The following is a 21,655-nucleotide window of genomic DNA, read 5'->3' on the forward strand; positions in this document are numbered from 1 at the left end:
AATGTTTAGTGAGTATATCACAGCATTTTAGTTACAAATTTACCGTAATTAAATACTGTTGTTACCGTTACTATAGCAATTAGTATCTTTATACACAATTTTAACTCGTTATTTTACGTTTGGTTAAATCTCATATTGTACCAGATGTAACACTTGACTACAGCTGTGTGCTTTTACTGTATTAGGTTCTTTATTGTTTTTATTGTTTGTATTTTTACTTCATTTTGATGCGCACAGTGTATCACACAGCTGGGGAGCAAATAAACCGACTGTATTCTGAAGAGAGCTGTCTGTCTGTCTGTCTGTCTGTCTGTCTGTCTGTCTGTCTGTCTAGCTGAGAAAGGGGGATTAACTATTAGTGAGGGCAGAATGATTGTCTTAAAAATACACTGTAAAATCCTAAACAAACTGCATCTTTCAAAATATATGCTGATTTTGTGACCTACAAAGTGACACATCCCGCCAGTAGATGATGTTACACATATTTACACATGATCCTAAAATGTACAAGAAGATAAGTAAGAAAATTAAGCATAAGGAGGAAATGTAATGAAAGTGAAAACAAGTTTGTGCTTCAGGAAGAGAAACCGGTGCGTCTCTTGTGTTATGAGGCCGTGTCTGTGGTAAAGGAGGACAATATAAAGTAAGTAAGTAAGTAAGTAAATTTTATTTATAAAGCACTCTTAAAACAACTTACGTTGACCAAAGTGCTGTACATCGAATAAGCATACATAACACAACATTATATTAAAAAAGTAAGAACCAAATAAAAATACAGAGTAAGAGACAAAATAAAACAAATACAAATAGACTAAACAATTAAAATTAACACAGCTCCTCACTGTTCAAATGCCAGCTTATAAAGGTATGTTTTTAGGAGTGATTTAAAAATATAAATGCAGAATTCAGCCTCCAAGAAAAACAGCAATGTGACTGCAATCACAGCAGGATACGTTACAATCGGCCCTTTGAGGGCCACCATAATGCTGATGTGGCCCTCGGTGAAAATGAGTTTGACACCCCTGATCTAGGTAAAACACCAGGCAAACCAACAAGCTTTACAACAGTCTACAGGCAGAGTTAAAGAAGTCGTGGAAACCTTTAAGAAACAAGATTTATGATCAAATGTTTGTAAGTAAAACAGCATATTTATTTTTAAATCGTTTTCTTTAACTGTAAAAGGCAATAACATGTAGACCAGTGCTCATTTAAAACAGATGCTTAAGACTACTCTATACTCCAGTTTAGTAGGTGGCAGTAATGCTGGTGCGCCATTATCGGTATCACCGGCAAAACAAGAAGAACATCAACTCTAGTTATCAGCTGGAAACTATTGTAGGTAAATATCTTACTCCTGTTGTCTATAATGTCAGTAAATGTAATTAATTATACCATAAAAGATGCGGAGTTATATGTTGCTGAGTGCTAACATAGTATTTTGTTTATGTAGTTACCCAGTTACCAGCGACCAATTAGCAATAAACACAAGTACAACAGCGAGCTAACGTGACAGTCAGGGTATTCTGTAGGTGCGGGTATTGTTTTTTATTTATATATTTATATGTCAGCATGTCACACACAATGTTAACTGCTCTACTTTTTAACCCTCTTTAGGATGCTTTAGTTCTGAAGGAAGCAGAAATCCACTGCTCACAAAATAAAGGGAACATTTAATCATCAACTTATTAAGGGCTGGATTCAAAATCACACCGAAAATCTAAGTTTAAAAAAAACAAACAAAACAACAACAACAGGAACCCTCCATGAACTATCTTAGCTTTTTAACATCTTTTGTGGTATACACTATATGGTCAAGTATGTGGTCACCTGAATATAAGCTTGCTGGACATCCTATTCATACACCATAAGCATTAATATGGAGTTGTTTCCCCATTTGTGGCCTGACTGCTTCCACTTCTCTGAAAAGGCTTTTCAAAAGATTTGAGAGTGTGTATATGGGAATGTGTGCCCATTCTGTTCAAAGATTTTTAGATAAAGTGTCTATGCAAGGTAAATATTTAAGTAAAATCTGCTATTAAGGTGATCGATGCTTTGGTTTGGCCAAAGTTGGTTTAGTACATGTCCCGGCACAAAGAGGTATTCTGTATTCTTCCTCAATTAGACATTTCTTATACCCAGCCCATCTACCAGTTTCTAATATCGACTGGGAGAAAGTTTTTCTCACTCCTCCCTTTTTAAATCCACTCACAGCATCTCAATAAGATTAAGATTCAAGCATTGACTTGGCTATTTTAGGTCTCTGTTTCTTTGTTTTGAGCCATTTCTTGGTGGATTGACTTGAATGCTTTGGGTCATTGCCGTGTTGCATGGTACAACTTCAGTTTTTGGACATTTTCCTCAAGAACTCTTTGATACAAACCATGGTAGTTTGATACAAACCTCAAACCATGACATCTCTACCCTATGCTTCACAGTTGGTATGAGGCGCTTGTGCCCAGGTGCTATATTTGGTTCACGCCAGACTTGTCTTCTGTTACTGTGCCCAAATAATTAAACCTTATTTTAATAAAGTAAGTCTGGCTAAAGCACATTGGTATTTGTCTAAGTGTTCTCTGGCAATCTTTAATCTTACCCTGATTGTTACAGCAAGTGTTTCCTTGACCTGCTCATATTGGCAGTTGTTTTAAATGTGCTCCACTTGGACATTATTTATTGGGCAATGGAATCAGTGGAATAAGTATGCATCTACCACATTCCTTCTGAAAGCCTCAGAGAGCTCTTTGGATCTCGCCACTGTGACACCACTTTCTTCAACAATTAATAGCAAACTAAACAGAGTGTTTACAGTTTAAACAAGACAGACTCTTCCAAAATCCTCTCTAGCAATATTTGAATAATTTGCAGCTGAAATGTCATTTCTTCAGTTTTATTTGTTAACTTATTTTACCTCCATCTCTAAATATTGTGAAAACAATGCTCAAATGTTCATATGTTTTAATAAGACAATTTTATTACATGACTAGGTAGAGTATGACCCTCTTCCACTCTACGAGAGATATGTAGTATTTATTTTTATGGCTTTTAATGTTTATTTTCTTTTAGGCGATCTAGACAATTATGGATGTATTGCGACCTGTGCTCATTAATATTAATGGAAGGATTTACAGGAAAAATACTGTTAAAGAAGAGCATTATGAAGATGAAGAGGAAGAGACTTTCTCATACCCTACACAAGGTTAGACCTATTGTGTATACATGCAAATTAATACATGTAAAAAATAGAATATGAACACTTAACGCCTTAGTGTTTAAATAGTTTTTATATTAATAAATTTTTTTGTCTCCCATTTACTGTAATTTACATTAGGGTTGAGCAGCAGTAAATTGTGCTAGCCCATTACTGCTTGGATTCAGGTTTTAAATTTCCAGCTGTGCTATCAGTTGGTTGGGCGTCTAAATAAAGACATGATTGGCAACATCTCTTTTGGGGGTGGCCGAGGCACTGCGATGGATTGGCGTTCTGTCCCAAGTTAACTGCATTGCGAGAAAACCCAACCCACTGCGACCCCAGCTGTAGTAAAACATAAATAAATGAAATGAAATAAAAAAGAAAAATATACAGTTTGTTTTATACTTATTGACATTTGATTTGATTATAATTGATAAGTATATAGTGATATACAGTGGAGTCATGTTTCTACTTTGTCATTATGGATGAATAAGTAAAGATTGGTGGATAAAAATGGCAGTTATTCTTTTAAATTCAAATCAACAAACATCCAGTAGTCTAAATACTTTCTGAATCCACTGTATTTGTGACGTGTCTAAATTACAGCATTCGTTATTCTCTGTAACACTTCACTTCAAGGATGCATGTTAATCCTGATTTTTGCTCTTTTACAGCCACTGATGAGTGCATGGATGAACCTTGTGATTCTGATAAAATTGAGCAGACAGACAAGGGCTTCCGGTGTGCCATAGACATCCCAAGTGTTCTTTACAAGTCTGTAGATATTTACATATTTTTTCTTCTAGATTCATGAATTCTTTATTCTTGAAAAATAAATAGTGAAGCAAATGTTTAGATGATAGATTTTGGGGTTTCCTAAGGTACATAATTGGAAAGAAAGGTGAGACACGGAAACGCCTGGAATCAGAGACTCAAACTTCAATCAGCATTCCCAAACAAGGAGTCGAAGGACAGATAGGTTTGAGAGTTTTTAAATACATTTTTTATTGCTTTTGGTAAAATGTACATTTTTGAATCAGGTTATAACATGCTAAAAAACAGGAAGTAAGACTGAGCTATTCCTGTCACAGAATGTTCAGTGCTTTTTGGCTTGTCTGGTGTTAAATGTGGTTGGGTCTTGTCAGTTAGAGTTTGTACAGTATGTACTCTTGCTGTTCTCTATGCTCTGATGGAAACATGTTTGTTCTGTGGTTTTGCAGTGATCACAGGTTCTCAAAAGGCAGCGGTTGCTTCGGCTGTAACACGCGTTGAGGTTTTGATCGAGAGTTTTCGCAGGAAGCAGCCGTTCACCCACTTTTTGTCCTTTGCTCTGAACCAGACACAGGTTCAGGAGGGCTTTCAGCGCTTTAAAGAGAAAGTAATCCAGCACTGTTCACAGGTGGGCAGTAAGTTTCGCTTTTACATACGGTGGGGAAAATAAGTATTTGATCCCCTGCTGATTTTGTAAGTTTACCCCCTTACAAAGACTTGAACAGTCTATAATTTTTATGGAAGGTTTATTTTAACAGAGAGAGACAGAATATCAACAAAAAATCCAGAAAAAACATTAAATAAAGTTTGTAAATTAATTTGTATTTAATTAAGGGAAATAAGTATTTGATCCCCTACAAACCAGCAAGAGTTCTGACTCCCACAGACCGGTTATGTGCCCATGAGGCACACAAATTAGTCCTGTCCCTGTATAAAAGACTCCTGTCACAGAATCAGTTTCTTCCGTTCAAATCTCTCGACCACCATGGGCAAGACCAAAGAGCTATCAAAGGATGTCAGGGACAAGATTGTAGACCTGCACAAGGCTGGAATGGGCTACAAGACCATCAGCAAGAAGCTTGGTGAGAAAGAGACCACTGTTGGTGCGATAATTCGAAAATGGAAGAAATACAAGATCACAGTCAATCACCCTCACTCTGGAGCTCCATGCAAGATCTCACCTGGTGGGGTAAGAATGATTCTGAGAAAGGTGAGGTCAGCCCAGAATTACACTGGAGGAGCTTGTCAATGATCTCAAGAAAGCTGGGAGCACAGTCACCAAGAAAACCATTAGTAACACACTTCGCCGTAATGGATTGAGATCCTGCAGTGCCCGCAAAGTCCCTCTGCTCAAGAAGGCTCATGTACAGGCCCGTCTGAAGTTTGCCAATGAACACCTGAATGATTCAGAGAAAGCTTGGGAGAATGTGATATGGTCAGATGAGACCAAAATTGAGCTCTTTGGCATCAACTCCACTCGCCGTGTTTGGAGGCAAAGAAATGCCCGGTGGGGATGGTGTTCTTGGGGTCATATCCAGCATTTCTCTGCTCCCAGCTCCCTTGAGATCATTGACAAGCTCCTCCCGTGTAATTCTGGACTGACCTCACCTTTCTCAGAATCATTCTTACCCCACGAGGTGAGATCTTGCATGGAGCTCCAGAGTGAGGGTGATTGACTGTGATCTTGTATTTCTTCCATTTTTGAATTATCGCACCAACAGTGGTCTCTTTCTCACCAAGCTTCTTGCTGATGGTCTTGTGGCCCATTCCAGCCTTGTTCAGGTCTAAAATCTTGTCCCTGACGTCCTTTGATAGCTCTTTGGTCTTGCCCATGGTGGTCGAGAGATTTGAACGGAAGAAACTGATTCTGTTACAGGAGTCTTTTATACAGGGACAGGACTTATTTGTGTGCCTCATGGGCACATAACTGGTCTGTGGGAGTCAGAACTCTTGCTGGTTTGTAGGGGATCAAATACTTATTTCCCTTAATTAAATACAAATTAATTTATAAACTTTATTTAATGTTTTTTTTCTGGATATTTTGTTGATATTCTGTCTCTCTCTGTTAAAATAAACCTTCCATAAAACAGTCTTTGTAAGGGGGTAAACGTACAAAATCAGCAGGGGATCAAATACTTATTTTCCCCACTGTAGATGGGTACGTTTTTAGGAGTGGTACAGATATAGCTGTATTTCAACTCTTAGCTCCTGGTTAGATCACAATTCACAATTCAACTTTCTCATGGTGTGACTACACTACATTTGTATGGACAAAAATTCTGTATTCTCAAAACATAAACTGCAATGTAGTGTGTTTTGCTTGTCTTTAAACAAAAACAACAACAAATAAAGGGCTCGGGTGGTGCAGCAGACCGGTGATATTCTGATCAGAAATAATTGATTGATTAAATAAAAATTGAACAGAAAAATATGAACAAAAAAATTTTATTAACCTCCAATCAACAGACCAATTAACCTGTTTACTAATAAACAGGTAATTTGGTGTGTCTTTTATCTGCAGGCTTATATATCATGAACGAAATCTTAGTCCATCTCTGGGTTCTTTGCAGGATATGGGAGTGGATGAGAGTATCTTTCAAAATCCAGCTAAGCTGCACCTCACCATCGAAACTCTTGCCCTTCTGAACGAACAAGAAGTAATGCAAGCATCTGAGCTTCTACAGCAGTGTCAAAGCTTTATCAGGTACATGTTTGAGACATGATCGCTGAGGCGCTGACTAAGGTGTAGACCAAGACCTAATCTTGGATCAAATTTCGACCAATTTTCTGTATACATTACAATTGAATGACAAGTTACATGGCAAGTGCTCGAGCAGCAAAGCGGCAAATTATGCTAGCTTACTGCCGCTGGGATCCTAGCACACCTATTAAGTGGCCAGGTGCTTAAATACAGACATGAATGGCTGTGTCTGGGGGTGGCAGGGGATGGCCAAGGCCGTGTGATGGATTGGCGTCCTCTCCAGGACGTTATTGAATTGTACCCAGTGATTCAGGGAAAACTACACCCAAATACATAGTTCTTTTCAACGTCTAATCATCATATTGCAGAAAACAATGCATTACAGTATGTCTGCCTGAGAACTGTTACCACAGGTGAATGTTGGTGAAGTATAAATGTAAAGTCTGTCTCTTAAGTAAAAGTGTAATCTCTTTAAAATGACATAAACCCTGGTCTGCACTGTATATACACACAGAGACATAACAGAAGGAAAGCCTTTGGCTCTGAAGGTAAAAGGAATAGAGTATATGAATGATGATCCCTCCATGGTGGACATCCTGTACGCCAAAGTCAACGTTCTGGATGGCTCTGACAAGTAAGTTATTATTGGTGTTATTATTATTATTATTATTATTAAGTGCTTTTGGGATAATATTCTGTGGAATGATTAGTCAAAGGTTAAACTTTTTAGAGGGCATTGGTCCTGTTACATCTTGCTTAAAGCAAACACTACATTCCACCATACAAACATCATACCAACAGTCAAACATAGTGGTGGTGGTGTGAAAGACAGAGGCTACTTTGCTTCTGTAGAACCTGGGCAACCTTTCTTTATTGATGGAACCATGAATTCTGCTCTCTGTCGGAAAGTTTGTGGCCAAAAGCTTGAGTGCAATTAAGTTATACGCCGATAAGGCATAACATTATGACCACCTCTTTGTTTTTACACTCGGTCCATTTTATCAGCTCCACTTAAAATATAGAAGCACTTTATAGTTCTACAATTACTGACTGTAGTCCATCTGTTTCTCTTCATACTTTTTTAACCTGCTTTTACCCTGTTCTTCTGTGAAAGCAGGCTAAAAAAGTATGTAGAGAAATAGATGGACTACAGTCAGTAATTGTAGAACTACAAAGTGCTTCTATATGGTCAGTGGAGCTAATAAAATGGACAGTGAGTGTAGAAATAAGGAGGTGGTTTTAATGTTATGGCTGATCTGTGTATATTGCAGGACAATGATTCAAAGCACACGAGCACGTCCATCTCTGAATGGCTCAAAATAAACAAAATGTATGTTTTGGAATGGCCAATTCAAAGTCCTGACTAATAAATAAATGCTATTAAGATGTTGTGGCAAGACTTTAAACAGACAGTTTATGTTTGAAAACTCTCCAACATAGCCGAATTAAAATGATTCTGCAAAGAAGAGTGGGCCAAAATTAATTAAAAGTGATGTAAAAGACTCATTGCAGATTGCAATTAAAGAAGAAATTGCATTTGCTGAAAAACTCTGTTTACGCACAATCAAAGCTCTAATAAATTTCCTATAAATGTGGTATGTAATGGTATAATATAACAGTAATATAGAAAAAAATCTTGCTTAAAGGTTTGTGTTCTTTCTTAAAGATTGTTTACATGTTGTTGTTATAAATAAGAGTAAGAGTTAAAATGTCAAATCCATAAAGCTACTATATGTTTTTAGAAAAGTTGATTAAATCTGCGTACAGTAGTCTGTGTTAACATGTACATTCTTGTGTGTGTGCAGGTTGCAGCAGATAGCAGACATGCTAGTGGAGAGTTTCGTAGCATCAGGGCTGATGGTGAGAGAGTGGGAGAGAGTGAAACTTCATGCCACTGTTATGAACACGCTGTTCAGGAAGGATCAGTCAGGTACATACTGTGCAGTTAATGCATGCATAGCAAACAAGTCATATGTCATACATACTGTGGTAAAGAGCAGATACTGAGAACTATCACCCAGTCTGCCTGTCAGTGAGAATACCGTTAAGGTTAAGGCTGTTATTTTAGTTTATGGTATTGACAAGCTTATGGTAGGATTGTGTGTATGTTTTTGGCCACTCTACAAGGCAGTATTGTTTTAAGAGTTTAACCAAGTTTAATTTGCTGGTTTTTTTTTTGCATAGCCTAGACTTTACAGTGCAGTCCACATATTCTCAATAGAATTAGGGTAAGGACTTTGGTCATTCCAAAAACTGATAACCATTTTAACCAGTCTATTACGCTGGCTTTCTAAACCTGGATGTCAGCGGTGCTATCAGCTGCTCAGGCATGTACACAATCATGATTGGCTATGTCTGATGTGGGGATGGCCAAAGCCTGCGATGGACTGGCTCCTGTCCAGTGTATTCCGGCTTTCCATCCAGTGTTTCCTGATAAAGCTGAGCCCAGCACAGACCTGATACAGTTTGATAAAGCGGTTGGTGAGAATGAAATAAAAAATTAATTAGCAGTTTTAATGTTTTGGGTCACTGTCCTGCTCGAGCATCCTAATGCGTCCACAAACTTTGAGGCAATCTTTTTTTTAAGTGACACGACTTTAAGCTGTACAGAGCTTTTTATACGCTTCCATTATAATACTTGTGCTTTTGACTGAGCAGATTGTGTGGTTTCTTATAGTGTGTGATGCTTTGTAATAAATTCCAGGTGTATATTATTATGAAAGCTAGATAAATAATTGAATGTCTATACTAAAACTGTTTTAAACTGTCTGTTTATTGATTAATATTTTCCATTGAAATGATTGTGGCTTAGATTAATGGGTGCAGTCAAACAACCCCTATTTATATGGATTTAGAGGTTCCCAGGTGTAGGTATAAATAATTTCTGTCTAAGCACATATATAAATGGATTCAAATTTTTTGGCAGATTAAAAAAAAAAAAAAAAAACCCACAATAAACTTAATTTACAGGGTGTCTCTAAAGTCTGAACACATAGGCAAATGCATATTTTTAATAAATGTCAATAGATTTTTCAACAACATTTAATTTCATTAGAATATTAATCAATAACATCTTCAATGTGTTTTTCACTATTTGTGATGCAATATGTATGTGTGTGTATATTAGTAAATGTATAGTTATTTATAGTTAGGGATATTTCCTATATGTCCAGACTTTAGGGACACCCTTTAGAACAACTGTGTAGCAGTATGTCAGTATTTGGCAGTGTTACAAAGTTTCTCCCTCTCTCTTTGTAACACACACACACACACACACACACACACACACACACACACACACACACACACACACACACACACACACACACACACACACTAAAGAGTCAGTCTTGATTCCTGGATTTTAGAAAACTAGTTTGTTGTCCCTGTGGCACTGATCTTATCACCCAGCTGATACCTGATCTGACAGAATCGTGTGGACAGACTGTATGTTCTAATTTGCTATAATCTCATTGTACAGTCTGTTCTAAATATCATCTCATCATTACCTTTATACACCCATCCTGACACTTGTACAATTACTTTGATTTGTATGGCTTTAAGTATCCCTAAAGCCTTTAGCCTGTGTAAACAAAAATAATAAATTTTTAGTAGTAGTCAATTTTTATACTTCAACATGAACAGATAATTTGACATTACTGCAGGCTAGCTAGCTAACAGCAACAACATTACATTAGTGAAGATTTTACACAGACAGACATGAGTGAACTTTTTTTTTTTTTTTTTTATTATCTATTTCCCCCCCCCCCAATTTTTATCCCTATTCTAGTCATGTCCAATTACCCTGATTTTGTCATCTATACTGATTCGACCACTTGCAGCTGACTGAGGATGCCACTCAACTGACTTGCGCCCCCTCCGGCACGCAATCAGTACAGCCTGCATTTTTCACCCGCACGAGTCAAGTTCATACACCGAGAGACGGAGGGTCACACCCCTCTCAATGTTATTCCTCAGCCCTGTGCAGGCGCCGTCAGTCAACCAGCAGGGGCTGCAGTTGTACCAGTTATGAGGACCTATGCTCCGACTTCTACCCCTACCCACCCAACCCAGTCAGAAAGGCAGAGCTGAGTTTCGATACGATGTATCTAGAAACCCAACTCTGGTGAGCTAGTGTACTTTACCGCTGCGCCACCTGAGCGGCATGAGTGAAATTTTTGTACTGGTATCTTATAGGGACAGTGGTAGCCTAATGGGTAGAACTTTGAGCTATCAACTGAAAGGTTGGAAGTGCTCTTGACTTAAAATGCACTTAAAACGGTTGTGCTTTGAGGGGCATTCGGCTTAAAAACTAATGTAGATCAAAATGATCCACTGTGCGCCCCCTAAATATGGGTGGAGCCGAAAAGAAATAAAAATTATCAACCATCGTCACCGTGTCAAGAGTTCTACGAATAACTTAAATCTGTAGTCTAATTCTATTTCATACAATTTATTCTGTTGGCCATCCAAGGAGAATGGGTCCTTGTTGAGTTTTGTTCCTCTCAAGGTTTCTTCCTTGTAATATTTTTTCTTGCCACTGTTGCCGTCAGCTTGCTCTACAGGTTATTTGGTCCTGGAACATTGCTTTTATACAATGTTCATTGTAAAGCTGCTGCCTTAGCTTCTGTTCATTTGAAGAGTCAGTATGTCTAATGGTGAGTGAGTGGTGGTGTTTTCAGTTCTGCTAACAATGTGTTCATTGAGTCACAGTGAATGGGAGTTTTCCAGCTGTGCAGTAAAGCACTTGCTTCCACAGTATTTGCTGAAGAAATTCGAGTCCTCTTTACCAGCTCTGATGCTGCACTCAGTCTCGATGAGAATCTTGTTCTGTTCATTTGTAGTTGTTGTTGTTGTTGTGGTTGTGATTGTGTTGGTAATCAGGTGACAGGAGATGGTATGATTTTCAATTTTGGAGAGTAAACAACCTATTCCAGGTAGGTAAACTACCTGTTTCTCAACCCCAGCATGCTACTCTTTTACTGGCATGCGTTTTACTTGGGGCCCTCCTAAATTCAGTGGAAAAGGTGCTTCACAGACCTTGTTTTTTAAAAATCACAGATTCAAGGATTTTTAAAGAAAAGTGACACATTTTACTCATAAATTGAATGATAGAATAAAAGGAAGCTACAATACACAGCACAACTTATCCTTGACAGTTGAATATAAACCTAAAACATCCAGCGATGGTGCAAGGCTTTGTCTCAAACGCTAAATTACTCATCCGTGTTTTTACACACACACCCGTTCGATCCCCAGGTGGAGCAGTCCGGGTCCTTTCTGTGTGGAGTTTGCATGTTCTCCCCATGTCCGCGTGGGTTTCCTCCCACAGTCCATAGACATGCAAGTGAGGTGAATTGGAGATACTAAATTGTCCATCACTGTGTTTGATATAACCTTGTGAACTGATGTATCTTGTGTAATGAGTAACTACCGTTCCTGTCATGAATGTAACCAAAGTGTAAAACATGACGTTAAAATCCTAATAAACAAACAAACAAACACCCCCCACACATGTCCATGGAATTGGTTGGGAGTTTTCCAAAAACAGTTACCCAAGTAGTGTTTTTAACCGATTGCTAGGTGAATTGCTGTAGGATTGTTAGGACCGCCTCATAGTTCAGATTAACCAGTAGACGTGAGATACTTGAATGCTACTCAAATGAATTTTGAATTTCACAACAAATTACATATTACACGGGAAATGGCTCATTAGGTAGGGCCTTAGTTATACTCAAGCTAAAGCAAAAAGTTTTTTTTTTAATTTTTTTTTTATTATTATTATTTATATTTTTTCCCCCTCTTTTTCCCCCTTTTTTTTTATCCCCCAGTCTAGCCATGTCCAATTACCCTGAATGCGTCCTCTTTACTGATTCGACCCCTCGCCGCTGACTGAGGACGCCTCTCAACTGACATGCGCCCCCTCCGGTACGCACAGTCAGTACAGATAGTTCATTTTTCACCTGCACGAGTCGAGTTCATACACTTGACAGGCACTGTGCATGGAGGGCCACACCCCCATCAGCATTATTTCTCAGCCCTGTGCAGGCGCCATCAGCAGGGACCGCAGTCGCACCAGTTATGAGGACCTATGATCCGACTTTCTTACCCCTAAGAACAACAGCCAATCATTGTTCATACTGCCGCCCAGCCTAGTCGGAAAGGCAGAGCTGAGATTCAATACGATGTATTCGAAACCCCAACTCTGGTGAGCTAGCGTACTTTACCACTGCACCACCTGAGCGGCTACAAAAAGTGTTTTTTGACTACTTGAACAGAGTGGAATTTGGTGTGCTATCCTAGGACTGGGTAATGTGATGCCTGTATAGCATTCAGCCATTCTCACCGCTCTGACAAGCTGAACGGTTGGTGACGAAGCAACTGCCATTCCAAGTGGTGATGCAACCACTCAGGATGCTCTCAATCATGCATCAGTAGAAGTTGCTGAGAATATTAGGGACTTGGCCAAACTTCCTAAGCCTTTGCAGTCTGTGATGGGCAGATCTATTGATCACATCTGTGCAAGCTGTTTATGTGAGACCATCAGTGATGTGCACAGTGAGAAACATGAAACTCCCTGCTGACTCTTTCCATGACAACACTGTTGATGTTTGAAGGAGCGTGTTTCCTCATCCATAGTTTTCTGATGTCCACATTTATTTATTTCTTCTTGCTGACATTGAGTCAGAGGTTGTTTTGATTTTATGTCATAAACCATCACGGCTAATTTAGTATTTCCAATTCACCTCACTTGCATGTCTTTGGACTGTGGGAGAAAACCTGAGCTCCCGAAGGAAACCCACACAGATGGAGGGAGAACATGCAAACTCCACACAGAAAAGCCCTAGGCTGTTCCCCCTAAAATATCAGGGTAATCAATAGATGAATGTGGACAAAAAATATGTGGACAGTACTGAGAGATCAAGTCCATGCCAGAGACCATCAGTGATGTGCACAGTGAGAAACATGAAACTCCCTGCTGACTCTTTCCACAACAACACTGTTGATGTTTGAAGGAGCTCGTTTCCTCATCCATAGTTTTCTGATGTCCACATTTATTTCTTTCTTCTTGCTGACATTGACTCAGAGGTTGTTTTGACTTTAGCGCTACTGAACACTTTAGGAAGAAAACAAAACATCAGTTGCGAGACAAACCTTTTTGTCCAGCATCAAAAGCTCTCCTTTTTCATGGGCACAAATTTCACACTTCACTTTAAAATGATGGGGAAAGCCTTCATAGAACAGAGTAGGCTGTGACATACATCCACAAAGTGAGGTCCAACACTATACTTATGCCCATGGTTTTGAAATAAGATGTCAGACTAGCTCATGGTTATGTGTCCATATACTTTTAGCCATATAGTATATCATATGTCAGGCCCATGAGAAACAGAACAAGTGGAAAAAAAAGCATTTGTGAGGTCAGGCACCGATGTTAGCGACCTGGCTTGCAATCAGTATTCCAGTTTATTTAAAATGTGTTTATTGGGGTTGAAGCCAGGTCTCTGCCCATGTGAGGCCACTTTATCGTCTCCACATCACCATCAAACCAAGGTCGCCTTTATGGACCTTGCTTAGCGCACGGAATCAGAGTACTGGCACAGATTATTAGGTTATCCTTAACACCTAGACTTAAATAGTTTAGGAGGGGTGTCCACATACTTTTGGCCATATAGTGTATATTATACAGAAAGTGCAATAGAAACAGTGATGGAGTGCTGTGGAGGCAAATCATTTCATTAATGTTCTGTGACCTTTTGTTTTTCAGTGGATGATAAAGCAGGTCCAAGAAGGCAGAACGTAAAAGATCGAGAAGCTTTTGATGCCAGAAACATTTTGGAGGTGAGAACTGAGAACTGTTTAACTTAACTACTGCTTTTTCCACTGGCTGCTCATGTTAGGGGTTGTTTTGCCTTGTCCTGAACATCCTAACATTCCTTCCCCCGTCATCTTCTGCTTTTTATTGGCCTAACAGTTGCAAACTTTTCACCAGTCCCCTGCTAGTCAGCAGTATTAATGGCAGTCATTGTTAACCTGGGACTTCACTGATCTAGACATTTTTTTTTACCCAGGATTCCCTTTCTGATGCAACCCTCCCAATTTATACTGGTTTGTGTCTGGCACTGGGTGCACTACTACTTGCACCCCATATAAAAAACAAACAGCAATAACAAAACCACAGTAAAGTTATGAAATCCTAACCCAGTTAGTTGGGATTCTGGCATGGACTTGAACTCGCAGTACTGTCCACATATTTTTGATACGATTAAGGTCCGAATTTTGGACCATTTAAAGATTTTTTGTTCCTGATATGGAGGCTATAGTTACATTCATCTATTGTTCACCCTAATATTTTAGGGTGGCATGGTGGCCTGGACCCTGGGTTTAATTCCCAGGTGGAACAGCCTGGGTGCTTTCTGTGTAGGTTTCTTCCTGGAGCTCAGGTTTCCTCTCACACTCCAAAGACATGCAAGTGAGGTGAATTGGAAATACAAAATTAGCCGTGATGGTTTATGACTTTAAACTTGAACTGATGAATCATATGTCACCTGTAACTACCTGTTTTGTCATGAATGTAAAACAAGATGTTAAAATTCTCATAAATAAACCCTGATATTTTAAAGCAGGTCATTGTAACATTGCTCCTGCTTGTTTTGCTGCACATACAGAACTGTTCAGCTAGATGAGGTTGATCATGAGTTTTAATTTGGATATGTTATTACTTTAGGCACAGTCTTCATCCCCATCTCCTTTAATATTAACAAACATAGAGCAGAGGAACCTGTTTCTGTGTGACGGTACCGTTATATAGCATGTGTTTGCAATGCCCCCTCTTGGTAGCACATGAATTACAACTTGTTTGTTTGGTTCCCAACAAGGACATAATGTACAAATGCCATTCTCACATTTACCAGAACCAAAGTTCCTTTTAATAGAGCTTTCTAAGAAATCTTTATAGTCATTTAAGTTGTTTGTGTTGTGCTATTTAATCCAGGATCCTGCTCCAGTGCTTGGGGCATGACTTACTTATTTTGTAGTGAGTGTGAAATAGGAGTGTGGGCTGTTTTATTTCAGTTCTGAAGATCTTGTTAAAGGTTTGTGGCATGTTCTTCTCACAATCATGTGTGCTATCTCCAGGCACTCTGTTCCCCTTACACCCCTTAAAAACGTACATAGACTGATCACCCTCAATTGTGATTTATTATTTATATTATTTAAATAAATGGGTGAGTGGTGCCCAGTGATGGATTATTGTATAATACGATCAGTTATCTGATTACTCAAGTGTTCATGTATAAACCACATTTTGATGATTTTCAATTCGAATTAAGATGTTTTTTATCATGAATAGTAAACACACATCCATTAACTGCGTGGTTGGATAACATCAACTGGATGTTGAATAAAGTAATAAATGCCAAACATTCATGCATTTCTGTCCATTTGCAGTTGGATAAGATGTTAAGTTAGTATCTGCCTGATACCAATACTTACAGAATCGGACCTATCACAAATCATTAGACTTGAATGGAATTAGAATTGTCTTCCACACACATTTTCTACTGTGAACATGTGATATTAAAATTAAAAATGCTCATTTTTTATGCAATTAACTAAATTTTGATTTAAAAAATCCTTCTATAATTGTGTTTTAACTTAAATCTGCAACTAAGAATAACAATTATTAGAAAAATACTTTAATTAGAAAACAAAGTATAATTGTTTAATGTCCAGTGTCTGCTTTAGTTTTTTTCTTTAACATGCTCCAGCAGAAATGATACATTGTGATCAAATGTAAATAGTTTTGAGCTTATGTAGTACCCTTCCTTATGTCCTTCAAGCTGCAGTTAAAAAAAAAAAGCCATGAATGTGTCCAAGAAGGAATATGCAAGTCCTTGTTGTGCAATAGGTAAGATTCAGCCAGTGCCAGTTAGTGGAAATTACTGACAATTAGGAGAAAATAGGGTAAGAATTTTAAAAAGGGACTCTGTGTGCTAATGAGAATAAGAGGCTCATATTTTCATAATACTTTTTAAATTTCCAGTGTCTACATTCTGTATTTATACTAATAAACAACAGTAGGTCTGCCTGCACTTGAAATAACACCAGATATATCAGTGCTACTGTACACTTAAGACAGCAATATTTAGTTATTCATGTTTATTGTTTTTGACATGAATCAGTCCAGTTCTCCATGTATTTTTTTTCACTAATGGTTTTAAGAAAATAAAACATTTTATTTAAAACCCCTGCCATTACATTGGCTTAAACATTTATTTATGCCTCCTGCTGGTGGTAAATACATTACTTCATCATATTTCATTTTTGGTAGCACTTTCTAATGAATCTTGACTTTAATTTGCAAATGAATATAAGATAATTCATTTGATTGTTCATGTAATACAGTTATATCACTGTTTTATTTGACTTGTCAGAATAATTTACTATTTAAGGCTCTGAAGGAGAGAAGTAATAAAAATATCCATTAATTTTAATAAGACTCTCTGCATACATAAGTAATACAGTGTAGCCATTACATTTTTTACATTTACGCCATGTAGTACATAATTTTATCAAAAATGACTTAAGGGCCTTGCTCAGTGGTGGACATTTAACCAGTAAACGTCTGATTATAAATCCAGTACCTTTTTTCTGTCTTCTTTTTTTTTTTTTTTTTTAGATGTTTGGGGACTTCGATTTTGGAGAATGTCAGCTGGATTCAGTACAACTCTCTCAGAGATACTCTTCAGACTGTACAGGATACTACTCATCTGCTGGTCATGTGACTTTCTCTTGACCAGCCTTACCTGTGAATACACACTCACAAGCACAATCTAAAGAATAAGATAAACTCATAGTGAGTATTCTTTATTACAGCGAGTGCATTTTCCACTATTGTGGGTATGGAACTGCTAAAACTGCTTCATGGACTAATCATTCTGGTCGTTTATCGAGTGCAGTAGTAGCTGCAATAATTCAGTTAAATACGTCAAAAACGTGACTTCACCAACCTACTGGTTACCTATCTGACACATCATTAGGTTTACAGTAAAGAGTTCTGCTGTTGTGAATAAAGGTTTATCACATCAAAAACATTGCTTTGCAAAATGTGTCTTAAAATAGTAGTCTAGATAGCATGGTGGCACAGCTGGTAGAGTGAGTGCCACACAGCAACGTTCCTTCAGGGGACCCTTTTTTTTGGTTGAAGTTGGATAGGCTTATTCTGAATTGCCCGTTGGTTCTGAATGACTGAGGAAATGTGTGAGTGTTTGTTTCCCTACTATTAATTGGCACCCTGCCCAGTGTTTTTGAGTCCGCAAGGCTAACTGGGATGAAGCGGTTCTTTAAAATAAACAGATGAATGAAAACAGTCTTTATATAGTAGTAAATAGTTTAGCACATTTTTGTTATTTTTTGATTTCTAAAAAGAGAATAAATTGGGTGTATGTACCTCTCTTCATCTGAACCCTCATTAAATGTAACAAAACAGATATGAAACACACACACACACGTCCTCCTGTTATCCAGTAACAGCAGACAGCCAAAGTAATTGTAATGACTTTTTATTATTATTTGAATTCTTTTTTATGCTCTTTCCCTTTCCGTCTAGTTGTATCCAATTACCCAGTAATAACACCTCTACTGCTGCAAACCCCCCTGCCTTGACTGAGGAGAGTCTAACCTAAAACACACCTCCTCTGACATGTATGCCATTGCCAACTGCTTCTTTTCACCTGCACAAGACAGGTTCACACAGGATTCTGTACTGTGTAGAGAGAGTCACACACTAATCTTCATTATTTCCTATCTCTGTGAGGCCTCAGTTGCAGCAGCAATGAAAAATCACTTTCGCCCGCCTTCCCTTAGACATAGCCGATCATACTATGGAGGTGCCTGACCATCTGAGTTGTAGAGCTCAGATCTAGCAGTTTTTCACTCCCCTGTACTCCATTTATCGGTCGAAAGAGACCCCCACTGAACATATGTTATTTGGATGGTAAGCCATTCTCAGCTCTGCAGTGACATGGACATAGTAATAAGTTGGTGTGTGTTTTACTGGTATTTGTATTGCAGGAGCAGCAGTATTGCTTACTGCTTTCTCTATGAATCTGCTTAGTCCTTTAGAGCAGGGATTTTCAAACCCTAAGGGGTTTAATTAATAATAATTAAATAAACTTGTACGTGAACGACTCCTTGTGGAGGCTTAATATTACATCTTAAAGAGAGTAAAATGCATTGTGTTGCCTGGGTCGCTTAAAAAAAGTTTTAAAAAAAACCTGATTTAGAGAAAGCTATCAGAAAAATAAATCTCTGTATCAACAGAGGCCAGAAGGGGGCATTATAGAGCTTTAATCTAATGACATTTCTTTCTGCTGCGTGAAGTCTGTCATCATCTCAGCCTTCATTCTAAAATGTATCTGGTTCACTGTATATCAGAAGAGACTCATTCACGGCACGGTCATCATTTATAGTATATAAAAAGATGAGAACCAAGGCAGTAGTTGCGGGTGGTTTGTTAAGGCTTTCCACAAGGTTTAGGAGTGTGTTTATGGGAATTTTTGACCATTCTTCCAGAAGCGTATTTGTAAGGTCAGACACTGATGTTGGACGAGAAGGCCTGGCTCACAGTCTCCACTTTAATTCATCCCAAAGGTGTTCTATCAGGTTAAGGTCAGGACTCTGTGCAGGCCAGTCAAGTTCTTCCACACCAGACTCCCTCATCCATGTCTTTATGGACCTTGCTTTGTGCACTGGTGCGCAGTCATGTTGGAACAGGAGGGGACCATCCCCAAACTGTTCTCACAAAGTTAAGAGCATAAAATTTTCCAAAATCTCTTTCACTGGAACTAAGGGGCCGAGCCCAACTCCTGAAAAACAACCCCACACTATAATCCCCCCTCCAGCAAACTTTACACTTGGCACAATGCAGTTATAATACCATTGACAGTTGACTTGAATATTTAGTAGCGAGGAAATTTCACGACTGGACTTGTTGCACAGGTGGCATCCTATCACGGTACCACTCTGGAATTCACTGAGCTCCTGAGAGCGACCCATTCTTTCACTAATGTTTGCATGCCCAGGTGCTTGGTTTTATACACCTGTGGCCATGGAAGTGATTGGAACACCTGAATTAAATGACTGGATTGGTGAGTGAATACTTTTGGCAACATAGTGTATGTGCTATTACATGTGTGCAAAAGGTTACTATTATTTACCACATTTCATCAATCATGTATCTTTAACAACACCTGAAAAATCAAGTCTTGTGGTACTTGTTCATGTACATAAACAAAGGGATATGTTGGTAATAAACGTATACCTTTCTCAACAGAAATAGCAACTTGTAAGATTGACAGTGCTGCTATTTGGAAACATGAATTGCTGTGCAATAATAAAAGAGTTAACTGTTTGATTAGTCAACATTCATCATATTTATAAATAATAATGTAGCAGGACTACAGTTTGGGTTAAACATACTGTTTGCTTCTAACAGTACAACTGGGGATTCATAAATGTATGGGCGCCATCTAGAGAAAATGATTAGGTTCAATTGTTTGCATGTTCATATAAAAGAAAGCAATCATGTGGCAATTGTACAGATTCCAGATAATGTTTTCTAAAAGAGCTGGAAGATTTTCTTTGTAAATAATGCTCTAACTTTGCATAACAAACCATTTTGGATTTGTATGTCAGCATTCCTAAAATAATTTTAGCCCTATTATCTTCATCAGACTAATATTTTGTAATAGTCTTTGTTATTTTGTAAATATAATTGCTGTATATCACATGAACATTTAATAATGTTTTGCCAGACACTTATAACTATATCAATGTGGGTTTTTTTTGCATTGTTACAATAATGTTGTCTTTCAAATTCAGCCTGACATTTGAATTGTGCTGGATGAAGAGCTGTTCTGCCTGCTGTCTCGTCTTCATTTCTTTCATCTCTCTCATGTTCAGTCTCAATTGCTTTGTCTGCTTAATTAGTCAGCACTTCTTCTCCTGAGGCTGCTTGCTCTCACCCCAAGAGGATTCAGCCTGATCTCGCGTCTTCTCCAACAGGTCGTGATTAATGAGCTTTCGTTGCTGTAGGCTTACGCTTTGGTTCTGCTGGAAATTGAACATAGAAAACATCTGCTGTTTTGATTCTGCACTGTAACTGAGGATTCGTTTTGTAGCCTGCGTGTTATTGGAGATATTTTTTTTTGCTGCTTGCCTGGTAGTATAGATTTGTGGTACAGGTTTCTTTTAGATGTTCTCTGACCTCCCAATATATGCCTGTAGGTATATTGATGTAATTGACGTAAGTGAATGAGGCTCTGCTGTGAATTGCTGCACTTCCAGTGTGTGTTTCTGCCTTGCACCCAGTGTTTCCGGATAGGACCTGGGCCCATCACACCCCTGTTAAAGAGGATGTTTGAAGGCCTGAGGTTTTAGTGTATTTGCCAGACTGGAGGAAACAATAAAGTTGAGCATTCTGAGTCTCGTAAGGTTTTCACCCCGGATGTTAATCTATCAGCACATTAGTGATGCACAGAAGTGCAGAGATCAGCATCAGCATTAAAGATGTGGTCTGAGTAATTAAGGAAAAGTCAATCATTGCAGTAATCTATAGAAACAGTAGTCAGCAAAGAAAGGAGCCTTGTCAGGTTCTCTGGTTGAGCAGCTTGGTGCTGGCATGTAACTAAATGCTGAGATCAAACAAAAGGCTTCTCAAATTCACACCTCTGAAAGATGTACAGTACAAAGCTAATAGGAGTAGAAAAACAGTGGCCCTTGTTCATCAAAGTTGCATGTGGTGAAATCTGATAGTAAACTGGATGTATGCAAATTTCACTAATTGTTTTATTATTATTTAATGTTATCACTGGTTTTACAAATGTATGGTTGGTGTGTAACTATTATCATAACAGTTTTACAATCAGAGAAAAGCTTTTTCACATCTAACGATAAAGCTGTTGTAAAGGAAGAAATTAAATAAATGTGAT

At 38.3% G+C, this 21,655-nt stretch overlaps 1 protein-coding gene across 3 annotated transcripts; it reads left to right on the forward strand.

The window, feature by feature from the left end:
* Positions 1 to 1,243: 1,243 nt before the first annotated feature.
* On the forward strand, positions 1,244 to 17,756 carry ascc1 (activating signal cointegrator 1 complex subunit 1). 3 transcript variants are annotated; one of them, XM_063003672.1, is made up of 11 exons: positions 1,246 to 1,339; positions 1,451 to 1,529; positions 3,064 to 3,196; positions 3,865 to 3,964; positions 4,072 to 4,169; positions 4,411 to 4,589; positions 6,532 to 6,665; positions 7,177 to 7,296; positions 8,468 to 8,592; positions 14,431 to 14,504; positions 17,344 to 17,756. In XM_063003672.1, exons 3-11 carry the CDS (start codon positions 3,079 to 3,081, stop codon positions 17,458 to 17,460), a joined length of 1,065 nt encoding a protein of 354 aa, XP_062859742.1. In that variant the 5' UTR covers positions 1,246 to 1,339; positions 1,451 to 1,529; positions 3,064 to 3,078; the 3' UTR covers positions 17,461 to 17,756. The 3 variants fall into 3 exon arrangements, with proteins under 3 accessions (XP_062859741.1, XP_062859743.1, XP_062859742.1); XM_063003671.1 differs by lacking the exon at positions 1,451 to 1,529 and having other exon boundaries at positions 1,244 to 1,339; XM_063003673.1 differs by lacking the exon at positions 1,451 to 1,529 and having other exon boundaries at positions 1,244 to 1,335.
* The last annotated feature ends 3,899 nt before the right edge of the window (positions 17,757 to 21,655 follow it).

The sequence above is a fragment of the Trichomycterus rosablanca genome, chromosome 10 (genome assembly GCF_030014385.1).
Source record: "Trichomycterus rosablanca isolate fTriRos1 chromosome 10, fTriRos1.hap1, whole genome shotgun sequence".
Classification (NCBI taxonomy): domain Eukaryota; kingdom Metazoa; phylum Chordata; class Actinopteri; order Siluriformes; family Trichomycteridae; genus Trichomycterus; species Trichomycterus rosablanca.